The sequence below is a fragment of the Anguilla anguilla genome, chromosome 1 (genome assembly GCF_013347855.1).
Source record: "Anguilla anguilla isolate fAngAng1 chromosome 1, fAngAng1.pri, whole genome shotgun sequence".
NCBI classification, from domain to species: Eukaryota; Metazoa; Chordata; class Actinopteri; order Anguilliformes; family Anguillidae; genus Anguilla; species Anguilla anguilla.
In genome coordinates, this window is record NC_049201.1 from 74,905,054 (window position 1) to 74,922,529 (window position 17,476).

At 43.3% G+C, this 17,476-nt stretch overlaps 2 protein-coding genes across 5 annotated transcripts in view; one reads left to right on the forward strand and one right to left on the reverse strand.

Moving 5' to 3' along the window:
- The window catches only part of LOC118220194 (guanylate-binding protein 1-like), a 122,436-nt gene that overhangs the window by 65,891 nt on the left and 39,069 nt on the right, over nucleotides 1-17,476 (forward strand). The window lies entirely within an intron of this gene.
- On the reverse strand, nucleotides 1,995-17,144 carry LOC118220208 (guanylate-binding protein 1-like). 3 transcript variants are annotated; one of them, XM_035403938.1, is made up of 11 exons: nucleotides 16,992-17,144; nucleotides 15,409-15,617; nucleotides 14,748-14,875; nucleotides 13,711-13,820; nucleotides 12,444-12,655; nucleotides 11,375-11,617; nucleotides 10,739-11,013; nucleotides 9,577-9,789; nucleotides 8,909-9,011; nucleotides 4,421-4,545; nucleotides 1,995-3,840 (listed from the first exon to the last, which is right to left on the reverse strand). In XM_035403938.1, the coding sequence occupies exons 2-11, from the start codon at nucleotides 15,599-15,601 to the stop codon at nucleotides 3,322-3,324; spliced, it is 2,121 nt and encodes a 706-aa protein (XP_035259829.1). In that variant the 5' UTR covers nucleotides 15,602-15,617; nucleotides 16,992-17,144; the 3' UTR covers nucleotides 1,995-3,321. The 3 variants fall into 3 exon arrangements, with proteins under 3 accessions (XP_035259829.1, XP_035259839.1, XP_035259848.1); XM_035403948.1 differs by having other exon boundaries at nucleotides 17,002-17,120; XM_035403957.1 differs by lacking the exons at nucleotides 1,995-3,840; nucleotides 4,421-4,545 and adding an exon at nucleotides 5,156-5,875.

The window sequence follows — 17,476 nt, forward strand, 5'->3', positions numbered from 1 at the left end:
TTATTGAATATGAGGCTAAGCATGTGTAACTATGTGCTTATTCACATAGGATCTGCATTGGACATTATTACACATTTATTAGCCTAAAGCACTGCACGCTAAGTAGCTAGCTAAAGCAGGCGAACTGAAGAAAGGCCTGTGTGGCAGGCCCAGCACAAAGATTAAGCTGGCAGCGAAGCAATGCGCTGGGGTTCTAACTGGGGTTCGTTTGAATGGAAACCACAATTACTGACAATAGACATTATCAATAACCTAACATTTTAATAGTTACGTGCTTAGTTAAGCTAGCTAGCAAGGAAAAATGTATTTAGCTAACTGTGACATTAGCGGTATGAATTTAACCCTGTGGCTTTATAGAATATATAGAATATCCTTATAGAATAACGTTTATACAGCACTTTTCCGAATGCTCAAAGTGCTTTACAGTGAAGGGGAACTCACCTCACCCACCACCAATGTGTAGCACCCACCTGGGTGATGCACGGCAGGCATTTTGCGCCAGAAACACACATTGCAGATGATAAATCCAGCTACAGAGCCTTGTTAGCTACCTTCATAGCTAAGGAAGTTACATACGAGGCTACTAAGTTAACTAAGTAACTCGTACGTATGCATACGCAAAACAATGTGCCGAAGTACACAATCGCGATGGCCGTGTATCCACTAAGGTGTCGATATGTCCAAATGACGGCGAAACCAGAAATAGATTGACGCAGGTTTTTGAAGATCCTTCGTTTTTACAATTAGACCAGCTCCCCTTGGTCGACGGATCAGATACTTTGCTATGAGTGGAAATTTCCATATTGTCAAAAAATTATTTCCTTCAACTATTAATGAAACTATTGGAGCATTGCTGCAGGGATTTGCTTCCATTCAGCCACAAGAGCATTGGTGAGGTCAGGCACTGATTGGGCGATTAGGCCTGGCTGACAGTTGGCTTTCCAGTTGATCCTAAAGGTGTTGGATGGAGTTGAGGTCAGGGCTCTGTGGAGGCTTGTCCACACCAATCTCGACAAATATGCACCAATCTCAACAAATATTTCTATAGGAACCTCGCTGTGTGCCTTGGGACAGTGTCATGCTGAAACAGGAAAGGGCCTTCCACCAACTGTTGCCACAAAGATGGAAGAATCGTCTAAAATGTCATTGCATTAAAATTTGCCTTCACTGGATCTAAAGAGCATAGCTCAAACCATGAAAAACAGCACTAGATCAAGGGGTGACCAGATACTTTTGATCATATAGTGTATCTTTAACATAAATGTTTAATATAGCCTGAGACAATATGACAGCCAGCATGCATGTGCTGCATGTTCATGGAAATTATGAAGGAACAAATGAAAAATAAAGATTTTTTTCCAAACCTTTAGAGATTTCTCTTTACAGACTCGTATTTTATTAAAGATGCATGGCTAAAGTGTGGATGAGAGCAATTATAGGATCAATTGCAACATGAATCTTGTCCACTTAATAGTAGCCTACTGTGAAAAATAAATGCTCAAAAATGTGTTAAATCTTTGTGTAAAAAGGTAAAGAGTTGGTAAAAGTCGTGGATAATTAATTTTTAAAAATTGAGCATATATATTGTCTTACACAGATAACGTTAACAATCACCTAAAACTGCAATAACACCATACATAAAGTGGCCATACTGACAGTGACCAAAGAAATAATAAAAAAGCAGTTACCTCAAATAACTACCATATTCCGGTTTTAACCTTGTAAAATCTGATTAAAACGCTTGGCAATCAAGCCAGCAATTCACATCAATAAAATAAAATAAAACAACTGGAATGTCAGGAGATTTTGGTTAAAAATGTTAAATCAACAACCGCATTGCTCTTGCTCGGCCCAGAACAGCAGGACGATGCAGCGATGTTCAGACATGGGAGTCAGTACGGGAACGTCTGCTACAGGCTTGCGAAGCAATAAGAGTGTAGGTCTGTAACGGGACCTGATGTTCCTCTCCCCACAAACCACACAGTGCGCAAGTATGAGACGCGCGCGGGTTTTATTGTGTGCTTAAACCACAACGTGTTACCAAACAAACAGAACACACACAGCCGCCGAAGGAAACAAACGCCACGTTTCTCATTCCCGCGCCCCGGTCTCACTGCTGGCAGAGCATATAAACAGTTAACAATTGCTGAAAATTGCCAACAGGTATGGTTACAGGCCAGCTAAACTGCTCCCTCCCCACCTGCAGATGACGCTCTAACCACCCCACCCCTACACAAGGTCGTTCCCATAGCCAAAGTAGAGGGGTCTTCATCTCAGCAGGCAAATCGTTGCTTTCATTGTGTTGTTGTGGCCACGGCTAAAAACATAAATTATCCTTAATTTATACAGGTGTGAGTACACCTCTCTCACAACAGACACCTGTCTAGAGATATGGAAAATTAGAAAATGCACAACACACCTACTCATTGCACATACAGCACAGATACATAGGGACACAAGAATATTCAGTGCAAAACATTAAAGAAATTGCAGTCCTCTGTAAAACATTGACTGAAGCAGCAGTTAGAGTCCTCTTCAAGAAGGTTAGTGCTACAGACTTTAAAATCACGCAGGGACCCGAGACAGGAATCAAGGTTGTCAGAGCGGCTTGTTTGTAGTCTGCCGCAACGTCACATACCCCCTTCACATACCCCCGACGCAACAACCCGGGTAAAAAAATCCATGTGTCCAATCCTAGGTGTGAACCCGCATTATCTGACCCGCGTCCCTGACAGAAGGACTGGTGGGTTTCGCTCAGCAGGGAACTCCCCCAGCGCGCTGCGCGAGAGCGACCCCTTTGGTGGATCGGGCACCTGCAGCCAGCGGGCATCGCCTGCAGTGGCAGAGTGGTCCTGCTGCTGCATGTACTATTAAACCTTGTGTCTATGTAGTAATGAATTACTGATCAAACAAAAAAAAGTTGATACATTTTACACATGGAGCTACCTTCCAATACGGCAATAAATAACACCCTTTAATTAGGTTGGAATTATAATAAATTTACAACTTTTATTTAATTAAATTTATTTATCTTTATACTTAATTCAGTGCTGTACAGGGTAAATACATGAATCCTTACTCAACTGAGCTTGAGCTTATGCGTAAGTACATCTAATTTGCATCTCCATTCATCTGCAACCTGCATCACCAAGAAGCCTCCAAGCATAACATTACTGAAACATGCTGCATGCTAACAGTGTAACAAAAGCTATAATTTGTAAAACATAAATTTGAAAAAATCTGACATTTTTTAATGAGTAACCTGCAGCCAACCATACGGAATTCAATGTACTGCCCTCACGCTGCGGATTTGCTCCTTCCTCAGGGGCTCACATTGGACTTTGAATGAGCTTGTTCCACCGCCGCGCCAGCCATAGAGGAGCTTGCCTGTGCCTGTCCAAGTTCGTCCTCCCCTTGCTGGTGCTCTTGGAGGTTCGGGCCTCCTTGCCCCGGAGCGCCTTGCTTTAACCCCCCGCCCTGGCTTAAGCCGGGCCTGGGGCCGTGGTGGAGCTGACCCGACTCCGGCCGGAGCTTGTATTTTCTCTCCGCGTCTTGCAGTTCCAGTAGTTTGCTCTCCTCGCAGGCTGTCTTGTACTCCATGTAGCGTTGGAAACCATCAGCGATGGCCATGGTCAGGCTCGTCACCATCTGCTGCTGGGCAGCCTTCTCTCTCTGCTTTGTGATTTCCATATCCTCCTTCAGATTCTGGATCTCCTCCCTCAGGGCCTGTTCTTTTCTCTGGAACCCCTTGGACACCAGCCGCTCCTGTTCCAGCAGTTTGCTGTCCAGCGCTTGCTCCATCTCCTTCAGTGCTTCAGCCAACTCCTTCTCCTTCTTGCCCTTAAGAGGCAGATGTACATTTTATGCATTTAAAAAACACCCTTACGCCAAAGTGCCATACACACCTAGCTTTTTTTTGGGGTATATTGTATATTTTATACAGCGGAGTATTAAGTGAAGTAATTCAGTAAATCACACCAGTACAGAAGCAATTCTACATGTTTGTCCATTGATTCAAAGACCATTTCCAAAACGAATATCAGATCAGAATACTGGCAGGACTGGTCAATTTATATGGGAAGTAAAGCACTGAGGATAACTACTACTGCTAAAGCTAGCATTACATTAATCAAATGTTGAATTGGATCCCAGCTCATGTATGCAGCTAGGTAATATTATCATTCATATCCATCACCATTCATACAAGAACAAACACACACGAGTCAGATGAATGATTTCATTTCGAGCCACTACAGAAAAGAGTCAGTTATTGGTCTCCATGAAAACTTGTGTTTCGAGCACTGGGGACTGACATAAATTCTAAGCTCCTTCTACAGTTAATTAATTAATCTGTTAATCAATTAATTAATTAATCAATTAATTCATTAAATATATGTTATTTCAGAAGTGGAATTCTCACCATTAACTGACGAATGGTCTCCTGGTGACTCTCTTCCTGGTCACTTAGAATCTTCTGAGCCCGTTCCGCTCTCTCCGTCTCCCTCCTTTTCTCCTGTTCCAACAGCACCACCCTGTGGTTCCCCTCTGACAGAGTGGAGTCAGGAAGCAATCATTTTTCAGAACGTCCCGACAATTTAATCACACAAAAAAAAAATTCAATTAATAACACTTACGGCATTAGTAAGTATCCAGTTACCGCTTCCCCCTTGTGTCGCAATTGTGTCCTTTTACTGTTAAAGAAGTGTGTTTTTCACTTCTCTGCTTTTGTGTTGAAGTGCTTTTACACTTATCTATATGTTCCCATAGTTCTTCCTCCTCACATTCTGAATGGTATTTTAATGCTGACTTCTAGTGCACTAAGGATAATAGAGAGGTTTCTTTAAGCACCCTTGGACAAAAGTTCCTGTGACGAACCACTCTGTCGTAACCTTTAAATATTAGAAGTCAGAAGCTGTCAGAATCAGCAGTGCTCGTCCCACTACACCACAAGCCTCAGGCTTAAAACTTTTTAAACGGTTTCAAATTTCAGTTTTAATTGGTCGATTTATTTGTACAAGCCGCAAGATGTGTAAAGTTCAAGTCTTTATTTAAATTACTTTCGGAATGAAATGTATAATATAAAAATGGTAAAAATAAATAAACAAAAAAGGAGGTACCCGTGAAGACTCAACAATACAAAAATTAAAAAGACACCTTCAAAGTTCATTCTATGTGGTTTATTTGTCATTTTACTGGGCAAGCTGTAACAGATCATTTCAGCTTCCGATAACAAAAGTCCACACAGATGAAATCACATATACAGACATAACACACATAACACTGTGCTTCAGCTTAAAGCCATATGAACTGAAACCTGGGTTTTCAACAGGGAGACTGAGGGCCACTGGGGGTCCTTGAAGGGGCTGCAGGGAAGTCCCTAGCCTTGATATTTGCTGACTATATATAGATTTGGGATGCCTTTGAGCTGGGGTGGGCGTCCCTGGATCAGAAAAGGATGAAAACCCCTGAACTAAAATATTTTACCTAATTCTTTTGAACAGCTTGTATTGGAAAATAGAGGACGCTGTCTCCAGCCCCTGTCTTATCACTGGTAGGACAGCTTTGGTCCACACGTTGCCAGAATTGTCGGACTCCTTGCTCTTCTCCTTGAGGATCTGGACTTCCTGGTTCATGAGCTCGGCCTTCTCCCTGAACCCTTTCTCCAGCAGGTCCCTCTGCTCCTGCAGCTTACACTCCATGGCCCTGTCCGCCTCGGCCCGCTGCTGCTTCATCTCTTCCTCCACCCTCTCCGTCATCATGCGGATCTTCTCCGCCTGACTCTGGCGCTCGTCCTCCAGGGTCCTCTCCGCCTCCACCCGCCGCTCCTCCTCCGCCTGCCTCTCCTGCTCCAGCAGAGTGGCTTTCAGGTTTTGCTCTGGATCCAATCCGTCAAGCCAAAAGAAAGGGGTTTGGGGGGGGGGGGAGGGTGGCGGGGGTGTGCAGATAGACAAAATTACGTTTATGTTTGCGCTTGTGAAGGAGCTATTAAGATCATGTGAAAGATATGTCATTGATTGATCAATGCCACTGACTCGTGTCCACTCACCTGATGATCCCTGGTATAAATCTGTCTGTGATTACAGTGAGAGAATGAAAACCAGCAGTACTATTGGCCTCAATGGCCAGGTGTGTGCCTGCAGTCACTCATATCACATGAATCACTCATATCAAAGGTGTGATGTGCCATTGCATTTTTTTTATATATCCAAGCAGCCTTTTTTATTGCAAGATGATGGTTTATGACTATTTGGTGGAAAAAAACAAGCAAAATGGTTACCGCCATGTACTGGTGCCTGTTTAGGTCTACACCTTATTCAGCATTTAGTTGGGAGTTTCCGCATGCAATAACAGGATGTTTTCAAAGCCACTGTGGTTTTGGGCCACAGTTTTTTTCCGCTTGGCATTGATATATATATCTAAACCTCAATGTGGTCATCTTATGCAAATTTCCTACACAGAGTTTATGCATACTTTCTATATAATATGTGATTATGTGATCTTTCTATATAATAATCTCAAGTGGTTCAGTTGTTTAATATTTTCACTAACTGTATGCATGGTGGAGCAAACAGGCCCAACATCTGCCAGAAGCCTACACGTCTATCCTTGGTGTGCCCCCTACTGTCGGTGGATTTACTTATTTTTTTCATTACCATTACTTATTTTTGTTGTCCCTTTTGTTTGCTTCTTTAATTGAATTTGGTTAACAACTGTGTTTATTTCTACTTTTTTGTCCCAATTAGAGCTCTCTCAGATCTGGTGGCATAGTCCCTCCAGGCCCTTTCCCTTTGTTCGGTCCCCCTGGTTATATTTAGGTGTAGTGGCAAGTTCCGCAACCAAGGGAGCTGCAGTGCCCCTTGTGGCCCTAGTTACCACTGGATTTGGTGTTGCTGTAACGTGTAACAGCACCTTACTTATATCATTATCCTTCTTTATACAAGTGTCTCCCCTGAGTGCGTCTGCTCCTATTCCTTTTCCTCCCAAGTTTTCTTCCTCTCGATCGGCTGGCTTTACCATCGTTGGTATTGCCAGCAAACTTCTGTAGGCCTGCAGATATCTGTGCCTGGGCTCAACGTTCTGTTCAGTTACGTACGTCCCCTTTCCCTCTCTTCTCCACTGGTGTTCCAGCAGGTTTATTATGTTCCTTGGTTTAATTTCCTATTTTGTAAACCTTTTTTTGTACCATCCCAGCCGGTACTACCCCTCAAAATCTGAGATTCTTGGGTTGTGTATTTTACACATTGTACAGAGGCATATTGTATCACGGTTCTAAACCGTTGGTAAGCCTACTAACCATTTAGCCATTATTCTCAGCCATTGAATAGCCCCCCTGACTTCCGCAATTGTGGATGCTACTATTGTGGGACTTACGCGAGTATCCAGACACCCCTTAGTCTGGGGCTGTTTTACATGGTTCAGGTTAGCCCCATTAGTTCCAGTGAAGGAAAATCTTAATGCTACAGCATACAATCACATTCTAGACAATTCTACATTACATTTATTGTACAGATGCTTTTATCCAAAGCGACGTACAATAAGTGCATAGCAAAGGTCATTAGATTCTGTGTTTCCCTAGCAGTTTGGGGAAGGCCCTTTCTTGTTTCAGCATGATAATGCACAACACAGCAGGGCCCAGATTGACATGGTTTTGTCGAGAACGGTGTGGATTGAACTTGACTGGCCTGCACAGAGCCCTGACCCCAACCCCACCCAGCACCTGTGGGATCAATTGGAAAGCCAACTGCCAGCCAGGCCTAATCGCCCAATCAGTGCCCGACCTCACTAATGCTCTTCTGGATGAAGGGAAGCAAATCCCCGCTGCAATGCTCCAATATCTAGTATAAAGCTATCCCAGAAGAGTGGAGGTTGTTATAGCAGGAAAGGGTGGACCAACTCCATATTAATGCCCACAATTGTGGATGAGATGTTTGATGTCAGGTGTCCACATACTCTTGGCCATGTAGGGTATTTAACTCTGCCATTTAATCATTGTTAAATAAAAGTAAAAAAATTTTGGGCACCCCAACCTCTGTTCTTTCAGTTGGACACCCTGTATGTGGGGAAAACAAGTTCTGACAGCTATCGAGGTCTCACACTCTTACAACAGGGAGGGGTGTAGTCTATGTCCAACTAGCCTTACATACCTTTCTCTGGATAAGAACATCTGCAATGTAATGTATGTAGAATGTGGTGCAATACACTTTGTATCTGGTTAAGAAAATTACACTCAACATGGCCTTGCAGAGCTTGACACTTCTTTTTTCGCAATACTGGGGTTTCTAGATGTTTTAATTTTTTTAACATGTGAAACACCTAATGGACCTGACTCACTCGCTCACTCACTCACTTATTCACTCAGTCATCACTTACACACTCACTCATGTTTTGCAGGCTGACGATTCGCCACAAGTAGAAGCTATCAGCACTGAAGTGGGTGACAGTCTCAAGCATCTCTGGTGCGTCAACATGGTGTGCCGTGGGTTGCCCTCCATGTAAACCTCCTGTTATTGTTTTAGTACTTCAGCGAGGTTGTGGAGATGGGTACAGGTAAAGTCCCAGGGGTGCTACGTAAGAGTGGTGCTTAGCATCAGTGACAATGTTACTGCATTTTACTTTGATGAACATGGAAGGGGAAAAATACCATTTCCCTGTAAACGGCAAGAAGCATTTTTGTGAGCATCGCTTCGATGTTGAGAAACGGACTACTTCTGAACATTCCTTAATAATCCAGCCTAGCCCTTCTTTGACTGACGACCAGTGAACATGAATTCTTTCCTACCTTCTCAAGTTATTCTGAGTATGTGGGTTGTAAAAGGCTCACCTGGCTGCCATGCAGGACCACGGTTAAAAATAACTGAACATATTGTACAAGTTTGGTGACGTTGTCAGATTACAGACGTGGGCTTACCGTGAATCTTTCTCTCCTGCTCGCTGAGCTTATTGTCAGCCTGCAGAACGGAGTTGGATTCCACACTTTTTTCCTTCAGGAACAGTTCCAGTACTTCCTCTGCCTATGAGTCACACACACAAACACACAGGCATTTTAACATACGGACCAATCAGCTGAAAACAAAAAAAAGCCAAGTCAGTCAGTACTAATGAATAAATTCACAAAATTTTGACCAGCTGTGAGCGCCATTGTGCAACTTAAGACAATTACTTAAGTGCAATTACTGACACTCTCCCCACCCGAGACCCAACGCCAGTCTTGGAGTGACAGATGGATTGTCATGGTAGGGTGTGGGCACAATTATGTCATCTGTGTACTTATTGTAGTCATGCGGGGGGGGGGGGGGGGTGGACAGACCTGTTGAGACAGTGTTGCAAGACGCTGTGGTGTTTGACTTTTTATTTATTTTTATTTTTATTTTTGATATCTCAATTTAATAAAGCCATTTATTTATTTTTTTAAAAATGGCTTCATTAAATTCCAATTTGTACTTGTACTTCACTGAAATAAGCCCAGTTTTACACCCCTGGGCACGGTGGCGTTCGTCCCAGCTACACTGAGTTTTTTTTTTTTTTTTTTTTACTTTTATTTTTTAATTTTAGCCGCGCCTGACAGCGGGAACTCACCCGGACGCCTTTGGCAGGCTCGCTGCGGAACTTGGCCACCACGCTGTCCTTGTCGGCGCAGTACAGCTCGTACCCTCCCGGCGTGGCGTAGAAGCCGCCCTGCATTTTTTGGGCCATCGGGGCAGACAGGTCAGTCAGTAGCTTCCTGCAGAAATCCTCAGACGCCGCCTCGTTCTGGCAGAGAAGTTCAGCGTACTGCTTCGCGATGGCCTCCTGAAAGCACAAATGTGTCAACGGTAACTTACAGATTTGAAATACACAGCGAATCATCTTCCTTCGCCCCTCTCTTTTTTTTAGTTTTATATAATTCTGTGTTTCTTAGAATTTCACATCCCTTTTCTGTGGTGGGGTTCATTCCATTGGAAGGGGTAATTAAATAACAACCTTGTACAGCGCCATAAAGTTCAACTGAGACTAAATTCATGTGCAGCCTGGGTTTTCAACTGGGGGACCGTAAAGGTACTGTAGGAGGTCCGTGGTTGAACTCCCACCTCTGGCTTGCAATCTTTATGATACCATTTTTAAATATGACCCTTTTAGATTTAATAATGTTGGAGGTCCCCAGGATGTCTTTGAGCCTGGGAGGAGGTCCCTGGACCTGTACAACAGGGGAAAATCCCTGTTGTACATTATATGGACCATCTCTGGTTTCACTTGGCATTCCGACTACATTTTGTAGGACTGTTTCTAGGACTTTTCGCTACTGATGTTTTACTTTTGTTTTACATAACTGTACGTATTAGTCGCATACTGTAATCTAGGGCATTACGCCTAATCTTTGGGCGTAAACCAGTTGAGAAAACCCTGAGAGAACAAGCAGCATGTTTTTCAACATTCCATTGTATGTTCTAAATATGTGTTTTGCACACTGTATCACAGCATCTTTGTTTTATGCTCTGATCTTGGCTTGACTGATTGACTGACTGACTCATCTGTGCCACCAGCAGCAGGAGCACTGGTCATGAATGAATCGTTGCATTTATATAACACTTTTCTGAATGCTCAAACGGCTTTACAGTGACGAGGGGGAGCACACCTCACCCACCAACAATGTGTAGCACGCCACCTCGGTGATGCACGGCAGCCATTTTGTGCCGAGAACGCTCACCACACATTAGCGAAGGTGGAGAGGGAGAGAACATTTTTTTAAGGCTATGATTACCGCCAGGGCTTTCAGGTGCTGGCCGTCTTCGTCTTTGAAGGAGCGGCCCATGAAGGTCTTGGTGGCCTGCGAATCCCAGCGCCTGTGCTGCTGGGACATCTGCTCCATGTCCACGGGGAAGCGGAGCACCCCCATGCCCTCCTGGTACTCCTTCAGCGCGTCCCGCCGCGCAGCCTCGTTCTCGATCTGCGCCATGGTCAGCACGGCGTTCTCCAGGCAGGGCACGTCGCCTCGGGCGATGGTGTCCACGTAGACTTTCGCCAAGTGGCCGAGCACTGCGACAAAATAAATAAATAAATAAATAAAAAGGATGATGGGACATGTCATATTGTAACTGACAGAGACTCCCACTGAAACAAAAATCAGAGAAAAACTTTCAACAGACAGGCATGAACAGGAATTCTCATTTGACCGGGTTTTCCTGAACGGTACGAGGTCCCACCTGCTGTTCACAAACACGAAACCAAAGGAAACAAAAGACCAACGCCGGATGACACGCTGCGTTAAGAGTCTAAAATGGCGGCGCGCACGAGACGTGAACTGCACGTGGTGTGAGGCCGCTTTCGGCCAAGAGCGTCCGCGAGACGATTAAAACGGGGAACTGCGACTGCGAAGGAGGAACAGGGTAACACTCACTCCTTCCGGTCACGGGCAGCCCTCCTTTGACCGTCTTGACGGAGCTCTTCTCGAAGACGTAACCGCAGAAGGCGGAGGCGACGCGACGAAACGAGGGGCTGAGCTCGTCCTCGTCCAGGGTCTCCAGGCGCGACATGTTCTCCGGGGTGGTGGGGGTCGCGAACACGAAACACCTCCTCGCGGGGAAGTAGTTACGGATGCACTCACGGGGCAGGTTGTAGTCTGTAGTCTTCCTGTCCCTCCCTATGGAAATATATTATATCATGTTATGCAGTATTTTTTACCTTGATGGCTCAGCAGCAGACACCTCAATAGCATTGTTTGCAGCTTACTTATTTTACATATTTATCCGTTTACACATGGTTTCTACCCATTTATGCAGATATTTATTCTTTCGGGAAAACAAGTGCAGGGCCACCACCTGGAACCTGTTTTGCAAGCACAGGTTTGTGTTATCAGCCCGTTTACAAGCCCGGGCCCCTCAACTGCTACATTCCACATCTGAAAACTGGGGTGGGTGAAGAGAACTCTCCTTCTTGACACCAAAATTAAAAATACATTTTTAACCCAGTTTTGGAAGACCAGGGAAAAGCGAGAATTCTGCTCCAAGAAGTGTTCCCCCAGCCACTGCTTCTTCTCACACCACAGTGCACCGGCTGAGCTGTGTGGTCATTGTGTCTCTTTCTCTCTTTTCTTTGTTTCCCACTCCCACCAAATGTGGCAAGTGGACCCCTTTCCCGAACGGGGGTTAGGCCAGGGTAAACTGTGACACATATAGTGGCAAACCCTTTGTAAAATACACTATATAAAGAAAATTTGATTGATTGATTAGTAGAGTACATGTAATGTGCCACGTGATCACCTATCCTTCCTTGGGTGGGTCATCAACAGGATGAGCCACTCAGCAGCCCAAATTTAGCATCTTTGCGTCGTAAAATGGTATGGCGAACAATCAATCAACCAATTAATCAATATATGTCACAGTTTACCCAGGCCCCCAAAACTACTTTTGTAAAGACATGTAGGAAGAAACCTGGGAACTCTAGTATGTCCTAAGTTCAGACTTTACCTTTCCTGAGGGACAAGGCATGCTCCAAATACTGGTCGTCGGTCACATCCCTCCCATCAATCTTGAGCTCCAGCGTGAAATCCCGAACTGCCCACACAAACTTGGGGAAGAACTGCACAAACTGTGCGTCTGCTCCATCGTCAGCATCCTCAGAGGACGAACCGCCACTGGGGGATTTGACTTTGATCCGTTCTGTCAGCTCGGTGACATATCTGCCGTGGCTAAGGAAGAATAAAACCCTAAAAGGCTACCGTAATACAGGACAGGACAGAAGACCGATTCTTCTGAGTGCCAAACACCAGAGACCTTAAGGCTTCCACGTAATTCAACCGCTTGGAATGTCGCACAGCATCAGAAAGCTCCTTTCCGATGATAGGATATGGGGGGGGGGGGGGGGTTGTAACTTTCTGGAACCAACACAGTCCAGAGACAATGTATGTAGGCAGAGACAATGTATATTTACTGTACATTGCCATGTGTTTGACTGAAATAATGGCGACGTACAGCTTCTCATGACACCTTAGAGTTTCGCCACTTCGGAAAAGGTATGAGAAACAACGGCGTCCGTCGAACAACACATCGTACGAACATCGTTTGAAGCGTGCGGAAGCCTTCAGCGTTCCAAACAACCGCGAGTCTATCCCACAAAGTGTATGCAAAGTGTATGCCTGAAAGCAAAAGTTACAATTGTTCTGTTCACTTTCGGTTCTCATTGTGACAAGTGCTTCAATTAACATTATTAAAATGTTTGCTTTTAAACACAACTAATTGCCCTATGACAAATTACATTTCTGTTTTCTTACATTACTTCACAAACCTGTTTATCAAGTTCAGTGATCACCAAAATGAACACGTCAAACAAAGTCTATTTTAAAAGGGAGCACTTGAATTTAAGTTAAGTGTTGATTGACTTCAGGCCTAAATACACACCCAGGGAAAGTAACTTGCACTTGAAGCAACTTCCGGACACCTAAATAAAGTAAAAAGAGTATTCATCCATACACGCAACAAATGAAAGCCAAGGGTACTCCAAATCTCACCCTCAAGCCTAGAAATGTTACTGGCTTTCTTTCCTACTTGATGAGTAATTGCCGATAAACCTTGACTAGAGGCGAAAACTGAACGCCAGGAGTACTTCTGGGCTTCTGGAGTTGAATATCCCTCCCGGAATCCATACCGTTATCCATACCAAAACCAATCGACCTTTATTCAGCTACTCTCGAGCTGAACTATCTTCTCCGCAGCCGAGCATTGTAAAAAAGGATACTGCAGGTTCTCCACTGCTTGGTTGTCTATGGTCCCCCGGCTGTTGTACACTAGAGTGCTGCTCAGGAGGATGGCCAGTGCAAAGATCCAGGCGTCGTTCCTCTGGTCTCCCTGAGAGACGCGCAGACGCCACCCCAGCCGCCATTTCCAGTGGGATGGGAAAATGAACATGAAAATGAATCGCCTTACATTTATACCCTCAGTTAGCAGACACTCGCATATCTAGTGCAGCTTAGAATATCAAAGAATAGCAATGCATTTAGTTTATTTACATGACCAATAGTGCCAAACCGAGAAAACAACTTTCCCAGGCTGGAAAGTGTACATGCAGACGTTACACATACGCTCACAATTTTGTGAACTATGGTCTTACTGTCTACACTGCTCAAGGACTGTATGCAATATCACATGCATGCTGGAAAAGCACAAATATTAAAAACTACAGGAGGGATCAGCTGCCCTAAAGGTCAGTTCCTCATCAAAAAATACATGTATAATATTAATATAAATTGAAACGATGTGAAAAAGTGATTACTTCAATGAGTCTGAAGTATGAACTAGGTAACTTATCTCCTGATACCAGTAGCTGTAAAGACACCCACCCAGAAATTCCAAATCAAACTATCTAAATGCACAGAACTGGACATGCAGAAAATAAAATCAGAGACTGAATTTGTTAACTGTGTGGGATAAGAATGTAAACAGTGCCTTATATTCCATTTATAATCCCTTAGGAAAAAAAATCACGTGTAAAATTTGACTTTTCACCTGTTACAATCACAATTTCACATGTGAATTTTATATTTCCACGTGATTGGCTTTTTTCAAACATGAACAGAAATTTTCACGTGAAAACAAAACATTGTGACTTGAGATAGCACAGCTTCCCTTTTCTCGCTCTCGTCTTATGATAAGTGTGATTATTTTCATGCCTCACACGTGTACTCTTCACACATTGGGCATTCACATGTGGTTTCTGGACATGTGATTTCTTTTTTTTTTTGTGAGGGTTTTGTGTGTGATACTTAAGTTTCCAACCTTCTCCACATCCCCAAGCCCCTCGGTGTCCAGCAACACTAGGGTGTGGCCGACTTTCGTGGGATGAGGTACCGCCCACATCCAGATGCCCTTGGTTTTGGACTGTATGGTGGCTCCCAGGGCAAATCCTAAAAGAATGGCAAAAGAAATGTGAATTAAAGGTCCCAGGCAGTGTATAAATGGATTGATCAAAGAAAGCAGCAAACGCTGCGTACATAGGGCCTGAATGCTATGTAAAAGTTGTGTAAGTCGCTCTGGATAAGAGCGTCTGCTAAATGCCTGTAATGTAATGTAATGTAATTTAGTAAAACTTTTAGCATGTACAAAACCAATAGCATGACCAATGATTGGCCCTTGTATTTATTTTGCACCCATCATTGGTTGTGTTATTTGTTTTGCGTGTGCAAAAAGGTTTTGCACATGCTAAATGTCTTAGTAAATCAGGCCCGTAGAGGGTAAACATATCATAAGTGCGTTACTAGTAAATACACATAACTGAGGAATAGCTGAAACAATGATGCATTTCAATTGTGACCCTCAAACATACAGTCAGAAATAACAACAGCAGATATAAACATGATACGTATTTTTTTCATATATTTTGCACTTATCTAGTGGCTTACACAACTTAGCTTGCACAAAATGTCACCACTTGTCTCACCATGCTTCTTCCCAGCCAGTTTGTTCATGAGGTAAGACTTTCCGGTGCGATACAAGCCAACCACGGCCACCACCACTACTGGCTGATGCAGCCCCATCAAGATCTCTACCGCCTCTGAGTTCACGGAAAGGTTTCCATCCGTATTTTCAATCAGACACACTGGGGACTCCATGAAGGCAACACAGCTGGCCATGACTGCTTTCGCAACTCTGAGTAGATGGAGAGAAAATGAATGAGCAATGTTTTTTTTTTTTTGTCTATGACGCCCCCCCCCCCCCCTTTCCAAATGCACGTCTTTGTCCTTGTCACAATATTTTACACTTTGAAAAAATGGATGCCTCTGATCTGCAAGCATATTAGTTCATTCATACATGTAGCGGTACACACAGATTGTAAAAACACACAAAATGTAATTGAATATGTACAATTTATTAAATACTTCCCCAAGACTTCTGGACCAAAACAACCATTGTTCAACATGCTACTACACATAATTAAATTCATGATCACAAAAAATTGATCGATGAGGTTTTCTTTGGAAGTTAAGTCACCTTGGTTTTCTACATTGAATTCAATGAGCAGCAAGCTCTTTTGCCCTCAACATGAGCAGGCTGTTTCCCGTTACTTCCGGATCCTCCTCCAGTTGCTTCATACGCGCTGTGCTAATAGTTCCTCACGAAAATTTAGCCTACTCTGTCTGTTGCTCAATAGTAATTTCATTATACTCGCCTATGTATGTTTATTTTACTCATGTTGTCTTTATTTTTTGTTATTATCAGTCCAAGGACTGCTTGATGAGAATACCGTGAAATGAGCGACCGCGTGAGCAACCGTTGGGAATTTATTTAGAAAATTTCAGAACTTAGCTGAAGTCCTTAGTTTCATGCCGCACTTGATGAGTGCCCCTCATTGGCGCAAGCCCAATATCATTGCTTAATAAAACGATGACAGGTAACCAGAAACCGTGGCGAAGCGAGACTTTAGAATTTCTCACAAACATTGCTTAGCCTATATTTTTTTACTTGTAGAGATCCTTTTGGGGATATGCCTGTTGACAGAAAACGGATAACATAAAATATGTGACGTTCACCTAAAATCAGTTGCTGGGCTTAGCAGCCTATAGGCTACAATTACGACACTGAAAGTAAAAGTCAGCTTCAAAGACCTCGTTGCTGGTCTTTAATTTATTTTCGCTTCCAGAAAGGTAAATTAATACACCGTATATAAAACAAAGAAATTGCAATACAAGTTAACTGTAACGCAATACCATATCTCATTATTCGGTTACTGCTTTCTCGTGCAACTTCGTTAGCTTCTTTATCGAATAAGTAAACCATTCGATAGCACTGAATGTAGTTGATTATCAAGCCCTATAGAACCAAAAGTAGGCTAACTCTGGGTTTTCATTTCGTTTATTATGATCGTAAGCATAGGCACAGCTCGTTTACGTACACTAACTGCGTGGAAATCAAGCTGTTATTGCTACCATTCAACTAATATAACAACACAAAATCACGACCTCGACCTAACATTCACGAATAGGATATATTAAGCGCAAATGCAGAAATGAATGTGGAACTCACCAATACTTACAGTGCTGTAAATTATTCAAATAAATCGACTTCAGCCTGAACTGTTCGCTATGGTTCACGGAATGTACTCTTGCGAAAACGAAAGTGAAAGAGTGTTCTGAATATTTATAAAGTAGGTCACGCCTATCTGTTTATAAATATGTTGACATTGGTATAATTATGTTAATTAAAAACATTTAAAAAAAGATCTTACTGCAACCACCAAATGTTGTGGCACTAGCTTATTGTATATATAAACATAGGCTAATGTTTGAGACGTAGTCTATGATTGCAAGCAAATACAACATGCTACATAAGCGCAAATTTAGACCATTTCTTTCTTTGCAGATGTGAGACATAAGGTATTTCCTACTCCCTCCCACCATGTTTCATCCCAGTCACACACACACACACACACACCCGCATGCACACACGCACACACAGACACACACATACATGTTTGTATTGCTATACTTGTGAGGACTTCCCATTGACTT